Genomic DNA, 9,801 nt, shown 5'->3' on the forward strand with positions numbered 1-9,801 from the left:
CATAGTAAAATAGTGGTTTGATCAGTAGCCAATCACAAATTCCATTTTTAAGGGTAATTTGGCCATAATATTGACCTTATCAGATTTTAATGTGTACACACACACACACACACACACACACACACACACACACACATATATATATGAATATATATATATATATATGAATATATATATATATATATGAATATATATATGAATATATATATATATATATATATATATATATATATATATATATATATATATATATATATATATATATATATATATATATATTCTAGCAAAACAAAAAGAAATAAGACTTTCTCCAAAAATAAAGTATAATACTTTGAAAAAAAAAATGCTAAACCATGTTAAACATCTTTCACAAGAGGGTCAAAATTTCACAAGAGGGTCAATAAGTTTACCTTAAACTGTATATAAATAACTCAACATCTGCATTAATCTAAATACAGGTTAATATTAAATGTTTTGAGCTTGCTTGATTTGTCAATCAAAAGACAAAAAGAAATGAGTCACTTAGCCTGTGATTCAAGGAATTATGAAGATTAGATGTGGATGAAAATGACCTGAAAGCTTGACACAAAGTCATGTAAAAAAAATCCAGAAAAAAAAGTGCAAGGAAATGACAGGATCTGCTCACCTACACAGCACTTCTGACAGCCTTTAGTTTCAGGGATCTTATTGGACACTGAGAACTTCCTGAAATTCAGATTAAAAACGCAGGATGAAATAGGAACATTTTGAACACTGGCCACATCCTGACTGATGCGAACATTCACCTGGGGATCATTTTATCAGGCAGTTTGTGTGTCGGGATCGCAACAGGCAGTTTCTGCATTTGTCGAGCGTGTTCGAACAGACCGGACAAACTGTGAGAGTACAGATGACAAGCTTTTCCTGACGAAACACAGATTCAGATGTCAAAACATCAGGACAACATTAGACAACACTTTAGACACATCAAGTAGGAACATCCACAAAAAGTGAAATATTCCATCTGCAAAAATATCAACTACAATTGAAGTCAAAATTATTATTTTTCTTATTTTTTTAATATTTCCCAAATGATGTTTATCAGAGCAAAGAATTTTTCATTCTTTTTCAAAGTATTTCTGATCATATTTTCTCTTCTGGAGAAAGTCTTATTTGTTTTATTTTGGCTAGAATAAAAGCAGGTTTAAATATTTTTAAACCCATTTTAAGATCAAAATTATTAGCCCCTTTAAGCAATATTGTTTTTCGTATGTCTACAGAACAAACCATCGTTACACAATGACTATCCTAATTACCCTAATTTGCCTAATTAACCTAGTTAAGCCTTTAAATGTCACTTTAAGCTAAATACTAGTATCTTGAAAAATATCTAGTCAAATATTCTGTACTAGGGCTGCACGATAGTAGAAAAATTTGACATTGCGTTATTTTTTTTCTCTCCAATATATATAGTGATATAAATACTTCACCAGAGGACCTAAATAGCTCTAATTAGAAAGGATTTCATTAATTTAGATTGATTAGGATGATTTGTTAGGGAAGTGAAATAAAATATATTTTGATGTCATTTATTATATACAAATAATAAACAAACTACAGTCATAAATAAACAAATTTGAGCAAATATTTAAGCGAATTAAACAGTGCTTTATGGTTTTCCGAGAGATAGTCTAACATGTTGAAGTTGAATAATCTAATGTAAATTAACATTGCATAGTCTTTATGCACTATTAAAATGCTTAAACTCTCTTCAAATGCTCACATAATCAGGTCTTAAAACATATGTAGATGATTAACTTTCACTCTATCATGGTTAAATTCTGCAGTGACTCCACAAATCGAATGTGTTTTGACCTGTGGTTTCTAATCAGCTATATTCCCAACTCAACATTGCATATCTTGTAAATCTGAATTGATGCTGAGCGTGATATACTGTGCAGCTCTATAGGTTGTTTTCACATGACGTCATTGATGTCGCTCGAAATTCAGATGGAGGGCAGGAAGTGGTTCTTCTACATAGGAATCGCTATCAGAACATCAAAATGTTTCTTTTTTTATGTTGTTTATAAGTGTTTAAATCGGCCAAAATAAGAAATGCTGAACAGCTTTTATAGACTTCCAAAAGCTTTAGCTCAATAATGGGGGAAAGTTCAAGAAACTGGCTGAAAAACAGAAGAAAAGGCAACATGTAATAAACATTCATTCAATATATTCTTGTGTACAAACTTTTTTGAACGTGATAATTCGCTTGACATCACCAATAAAGATTATATACAGGCCTAGCTATGTGTATTATATGTTAATGTGTTATATAAAAATCAGATACAAACACCACCACACTTATACAAAATCCAGGAGAATATAAATAATGTACCCTACCATGTAACTGCTGCATTGAAATCTCTGTCTTGTTTTGCAATAATCAAAGTCTTTACTGGTGTTTCGGCAGAATAAACAACAGTAATGTTAACATGAAGATGTGCAGCAGCAGTAAATGTTTGTAGATGGTAAGTTCATTGACAGAACAAAAAAGAAAAGCAACTCTTGCGACAAAACTACACAGTTATCATTGTGGAGCATTTTTCCCCCTTACAAAAATAAATTAATAATGTAGCCTATCCGTCTATGCTTTTGTATGCTTTCATCTGTTATTTCGTGATGTCTGGAAGATATCCGCATGGGGGAAACACTAGAGTAATTTATAATAAACATGTTTTTAAACCACATAGCCAAGAGTATAATGTGTACTACTTTTTGTTAATGAATGCTACAGAATACTTTAGCATAGAAAACTGATAAACTGTAATAAATACTGTAACGTTAGTATAAACTGGTGCATTGTGATGGTGTACAATTATAGAGTAATAAACTGAAGCCTATTGAATAATCTGTTTATTACTATGGTTGTCCTGTACCACAGCAACAATATAATTACTACAACAGTTTAAGTCAAGTAATTATCTATATGGTAATTAAGTAATTATCTATATTTGGTATGCTTCCAAACACTATAATATTTACTACAGCATTTCTTTATGCAACATAATTAAACAGTATGTACCGCATCGATGACAGGCAAATATATTTGAGATCAGTTGAAAACTCGGCCCTCTTCATGATATAAGGATCATGCCTGACTTATGTGGTCATTTTCTACTTATATCTCCTTTGAAATATGATATAAATCGCAAAAATACAGACTTCCCTCTATGTCTCCCATTCAGTTTTTTACTTCCTGCCCTCCATCTGAATTTCGCACGTAATCAGAACCACATGATTAAAAGCAACCTATTAATTACTGTCATCATGGCAAAGATAAAATAAATCAGTTACTAGACACGAGTTTTTAAAACTATGATGTTGAGAAATGTGTTGAAAAAAATCTTTTCTCTGCTAAACAGAAATTGGGAAAAATATATACATTTATAGGTTAATAATTCAGGAGGGATAATAATTCTGACTTCAACTGTATTTATTTGAAAAATACTAAACCTTTGGTAGCTGTAAATGAACGGAATCCATGATAATAAATATGGAGTCTGCAAACTAAAGCTTGCAGTTATAGTTGTATACACTGGGAGGCGCCATGGAGCAACATCCAAATATAATAGTAAAATTGTGGCAATCGTGCTCTGACTAATGTGCAATTCTAAACACTAAAGACAGCTTACCAGATATTGATAGCAGGCTGTTGCTTAGGACATACAGCCAAGTACATCTCCTGGGGACAAGCTGAGAATAACACAAAAATAGCTTCAGTACAAGACAAAAAAGCCCACCACACTCGAGATACACTTGCAACAACACAACACACAATTTTAAAGTTTTATTCACCGTTTTTCCTACACCTCACGATGCTTTATGTGAACTGTGGGAGTAACGTCTGATAAACTGTAAAGCGTTATTGAAATGCTTTAAACTTGTGCACACCAGGATGTTTTTTGTCAAGAGTTTATCGAGATATTTTTAAATTTTCAACTTGAAAATCACTCCCTCACATTAGATGATGCTTAAATTTCAAATGAAATCAAAACTAACCATATGATTTTGTTAGTTTTGTGGTGAACAATTAATCTGTGCATGTCATTAGGAAAAATTTAATTATTAGCCCTTGAAATCTCAGATTATGTCTGTCTGAGGTATTGGGCGTGGCCTAACATACTTAACCACGCCCCTCCAACTGTCAGTTTTGACAAGAAACAGAGATGGTGGGCAGGAGGAGGTGTCTGTTAGGTTGTAATAGGTGCGTTCGACTTCATGCAGCGCTGTGCAGACCGATCGCAATCTGTCTTAAAGCAGTGCATGCCGGTAAGAAACTTTGTCCGTCTTGACGCTGTGCCGACACCACATGACTGTCACATGTGGAATCAAAGTACTGCGACAGCGATCTGAGATCAGACGATTGATTCAGCCGGAGCAGCATCTGAAGAGCGACTGCAGGAGCTGCGATGACGACACCGATATTACACGATTGGCTGACAACAACCATGCGTTTCGAGTTTATTATTGAACAACACATTTCCAAACAAACTATTTACTTTTTATGCCATCTATATTTTGTAAACACATGTTTATTAAAAGGCTACAAATATTTTACTGCAGCAATTATCTTTTTTTGTTAAATAATTTGTTTATAAAGGCTAGATTGTTTGCATAGGTTTATTTTCGACATTTTCATACAGACCATTTAATGTATTCAGCTCCATAAACAATTTGCATTAGATTTATTTAGTAAATAACCAAATATCAACTCAAATAAGTCTTACAGACTTGTAATATAAGTCATCGTTGATCATGCCACAAATAATTATTTTAGAAAATGATTCTAAAATATTTCAAAAATAATTTGTATATATATATTTATAAAATAAATGTTTCCTCTCTCGCCGTATATACATGAATATATATTGCTCTTTCTGTGAAATTTCTACTAAAAGTGTAGCTCACTTATTTTTGGGAAAGGCTTTTTGTTCAATCTTTTTGGAATAATGTGAATGCTTTCATTATCCAAAATAATTGTAATTATTTATATTACTTATAGTTGATGTTATATAATGCAAGTTTTTGTATGAACCTCATGTTATTTATTGGAAAATTTTATATCCATAAGTGTAAATAAATGTAAAACCCTTTGTAGCATTTTCAAACAAGAACTGTTCCAGTATTAACATGCTATTCAACATTTAGTAGCATAAAGAGTGGCTTAAATTTTTGCTTATTGCTTAGTTTAATCATTAATATTTAGTTCCTTTTCATCTGCCCTCTCATTTTACCTTTATTTTTCTGTTATTTACTTTGTTATAGCCTATTTAATGTCATTAATAACTGTAACACTTATTTTGTTGTTGCAATAAATAAATAAATGATCACGCTATGTGATCTGTCATCATGCAGCAAACTACGAGCCCTGATGTGTCCGAGCTGACGGCCCTGTTCTCTCTGCCCTCACCTGCACTTGGCTAATCTTGTTAATCTTGCCAGCTGCAGCTGTGCTTCATGTCAACGCACCTAATAACTATTCTAAAACCCATTTCCTAATCCTTCTGAATGAAATGCCTACTTTACTACATTCAATCAGTTAGCAGGAGAAAAAACAAGCCTCGCCCACTGTTTTCTCATTCAATATTCCATTTCTCTAGGAACTGCGTCACAATATGAAAAATAACGGATGATGCATTTATTTAACAAATAAAAAAAGAAGTGTGTAATGTTGAACACTTCACACACCTAACACTCGCTGCTTTGCTCATGTAGAAGGGGCGGCGCTATTTGGGGCTGTGTTTGGATTACTTTATTTATTTTGGATCGTGAAAGCAAAATTCTCCTATGTGAGTGATTATGCCGGTGATAGTTTGGTCGTTTGTTTCACTAATTTCCCAATTGTTAATCGTCATCTGTAAATGGTTTGTATTTGCGTTTAGTAGACGAAAAAAAAAAACATTTGGGATGACACTAAACACATTCAAGCAGTTCTTTGTGTTCAGACACCAATGAAACAAGCAACTCCATATTCATTTACATCTTCACTGTAAGAAAAGTGTGCCCGTCTAGACCATTTTATGCTTGAGCGCCACCAAGTCATGTTTATTGTAATTTTAGCAATAAACGAAATCGCCAATCTCATTGGTCAACTAGTTTGCACAAAAAATAAATAAATAATGCGATTGTGTGTTTTTTTTCAAGTGACACGATGGGCTAAATTTTATGCCAAAAGTTGAGGTCACAGATTGAAAAATAAAGTGTAAACCAAATATTTAAAAAGGTTTAAAAGGGTAAAATATAAAAAATAAATACTAAATTATTTAGAACATGAAACAGTGTGAGCATGGATCGAAAAATGATAAGCGTCAATTCAAAATGTAAACACATTTTAAATGATTTTGCACAAAACTGATACCTAGATTTCAGCTCATATTTACATGTTTTGGTGTGCTTATGGTCTTTTCTCCTTCATACTCTTTTCCCCATATTCTGTGTTTGGGGTTTCAAAAGATTTATTTAAATCACAGCGAGCTTCAGCATCATCATTGGTTCACTAGCTGAGATTGACAGATGCTCCCCTAGCCAATCAGTCTTAGGGGAGTTGACGTCACTCAAAAGCAACTTTGATGTAATGTTTTAGTTGTGCGCAATATAATTTTAAATTTGTTTACTTGTTTTTGATCAGTGTTTATTATTTGACATTTTTGTGTTAGTGTGTGTGTGTGTGTGTGTTATTATTTTACACAGCCTTGTTTGATTTACGCTTATTATTTTAAAATCTGTAACCAGAATACTTTTGGCAGAAAGTTGATTTCATATAATGCCTTTTCACCTGATGATTTTCACGTTGCTATCCATGCTCACATTGGTGCATTTTGTTTAGTCACGTGACGTTAAACAACGATGATAAATACAAGGGAAATTGGTCCCAGTGTGCTCAGGCATTTATTCCCACAGTTCATCCATTGAATATTAAAAGGCAACTTCTTAAAATGACCAAATTATTTTCAACAGACCTTGAATAACCGAAGAAACTCTAAATAAATCTTACTACAGCAATATTACATATGTATATTAAATATTACAGTACTGTATGGAAAATAAAGTATAACAAAACACTGTGATGCTAATGCTGCATTAAAATACCAAGCATAACATTTATTTAAATGACGGATAAAAATCAAGCACAAATGTACCAAATGTACTTCTTACTATGGTTATGGATTATTTGTAGTGCAACTTTATTATGTGAACTGACTTGTTTCATTTGGTTTGAATGAAGATTCCCCAACCCCATAATTTAAAAAGTGTATAAATGAATAATAGTAAATAGTTCGACAGAAAAACTAAACATAGTATACCTGCTCCATGGAGGTCTCGTGCAGCTCATTCAGGTTTAATGTGTAAATGCCTTCCTCCGCTCCAAATATCAGATACTGGTCTGCAATGCACGAACAGACTTATCAGAGATAGTTAAGCATGAGCAGATGCTTATGTAGGCAGTATTAATAGATGCGAATTAACATTTGAGCTTTGCCAGATAATTGTGACAAGCTCACCTCGTGTGTCAGGGTTGATCCATGAGGTAGCGCAGTGTATTTTTAATGGGCAGCCATTGAAGACTTTTGAGAAACATGCTCCCATCTGGACACGAAAATACAAGAATAGATCTTTTAAATGCAGTTATTTATACACACACACAGTTGAAGTCAGAATTATTAGCCCCCATTTGAATTTTATTTAATTTTTTTATATTTTCCAAATGATGTTTAACAGAGCAAGGAAATTTTCACAGTATGTCTGATAATATTTTGTCTTCTGGAGAAAGTCTTATTTGTTTTATTTTGGCTAGAATAAACGCAGTTTTTAATTTTTTAAACACCATTTTAAGGTCAAAATTATTAGCCCCTTTAAGCTATATATATTTTTTTGATAGTCTACAGAACAAACCATCGTTATACAATAACTTGCCTAATTACCCTAACCTGCCTAGTTAACCTAATTAACCTAGTTAAGCCTTTAAATGTCACTTTAAGCTGTATAGAAGTGTCTTGAAAAATATCTATAAAATATTATGTACTGTCATCATGGCAAAGATAAAATAAATCAGTTATTAGAAATGAGTTATTAAAACTAGTATGTTTTGAAATGTGTTGAAAAAATCTCTCCGTTAAACAGAAATTGGGGAAAAAAATAAACAGGGGGGGCTAATAATTCAGTGGGGTTAATAATTCTGATTTCAACTGTATAATTAAAGTATATATATATATATATAGAATATACATGCTGTTAATATAGTGCCATAGATCTACAGAGTTTATACAAAAACATACTCCTTTAAAATAATGACTTTCTTTGTCATACTGTCTGAAATCAAATCACATTCCAAAATAACTTTTCCAGCCTTTGATGTGTTTTTGTAGTCTTCTCCTAACCTGTGCCTTTCTACAACTTTTCTCCTGAAGGTCTTTTGAAAGCAGGTATAGATTTTCACAAGGTATGATGATTTTCTATAGGCACTGTAGAGCTGTGGCACTATATTATATATTATAACGTGTTAATATGACGTCCACTTACATGAACCTTTGGAGTTGGGGGAAGACCATTGCTGATGGGTTTCTGTGGGAATATAAGAGAATAGACATTTTCTTCATTCATTTTTGCAAGTACATAAAAAATGATGATTGTTATTTTTTATAACAATATTTAGGTATTATATTATATTATATCATAGTATTGTATAGTATAGTCATAGAATAGTATGTTTTAGCTGATCAATATAATTTAAATTATATGCATTATATGCAATATCATGTATTAAATATTTAATATCTACTTTATATATTTACTTTGTAATGCATGTAATACACAGAATAACTGTGAAATTAAATGACTTAAAATTATTACTTAAATTAGTACTAAAATTATAAAATATTTTAAAATCACTTAAAATTATTATATTAAAGGATGCACAAATATGCATATAATTAAGTGTATTATATTTAACTTTTTATTCAATAAAATTTAATTTGTACTGTTTTACTATTATTATTGCATAGAATTATGTGCAATTTCAACAGCAATAAAAATATGTAAAACACATTTATTATTTACTTTATATACCTTGTTATCATTATAATACACAATAATAAGTAAATAAATAATAAATAATGAAAAAAGGAAAATAATAAGATAATTCTATAAAAAGGTGTGCAAATATGCAAATAATTAAATGTATCTATTATAATATTTCACTTTTTATTCACTAAAATTGTTACTACTACTTACTTAACAGCAATAATAATATGTTATACATATTTAGAATTTACTTTATATTTCTTATAATCAATAAAATAAACAATAATAAATATAACTGTAAAATTAAATAACTAATAAATTAAAATATTTGAGTAAAATAATGAAAATTCACATATTTTTCAAAAACTGATCATTAAATAAACACATGCGCACACACACACACACACACACACACACACACACACACACACACACACACACACACACACACACACACACACACACACACACACACACACACAATCACACATTGACTAAAATGAAGCAATACAGGAAAATCTTTCTTGTCCTTTGGTACAGGAACAGCAGGGGGCATCGTGGACTGTTTCTCTGTTGACGGAGAGTGTTCAGAAGGGCTTGTTCCATTGCCTGCAAATACGAAAACATATATGCACAGTTCAGTGCAAGGTTTTGTTGAGAAACCTTAAATTTTTTTTAAACAAGTATACAGGACACATACTGTACACACACACACACACACCTATGGAAGTGCGCTTTATG

General features: G+C 31.6%; 1 protein-coding gene across 7 annotated transcripts in view; it reads right to left on the reverse strand.

Annotated features, from left to right (window-relative positions):
• map4k3a (mitogen-activated protein kinase kinase kinase kinase 3a) overlaps positions 1-9,801 on the reverse strand; it is a 145,410-nt gene that overhangs the window by 12,446 nt on the left and 123,163 nt on the right. For all 7 annotated transcript variants that reach the window (XM_056467838.1, XM_056467837.1, XM_056467834.1 and 4 more), the window contains 7 exons: positions 9,572-9,669; positions 8,560-8,601; positions 7,542-7,626; positions 7,344-7,423; positions 3,672-3,732; positions 786-903; positions 647-705 (listed from right to left, as the gene is read on the reverse strand). In XM_056467838.1, coding sequence (XP_056323813.1) covers positions 647-705; positions 786-903; positions 3,672-3,732; positions 7,344-7,423; positions 7,542-7,626; positions 8,560-8,601; positions 9,572-9,669 — 543 coding nt within the window. The remainder of the gene's footprint in view (positions 1-646; positions 706-785; positions 904-3,671; positions 3,733-7,343; positions 7,424-7,541; positions 7,627-8,559; positions 8,602-9,571; positions 9,670-9,801) is intronic.

The sequence above is a fragment of the Danio aesculapii genome, chromosome 11 (assembly GCF_903798145.1).
Source record: "Danio aesculapii chromosome 11, fDanAes4.1, whole genome shotgun sequence".
In the NCBI taxonomy this organism is placed as follows: domain Eukaryota; kingdom Metazoa; phylum Chordata; class Actinopteri; order Cypriniformes; family Danionidae; genus Danio; species Danio aesculapii.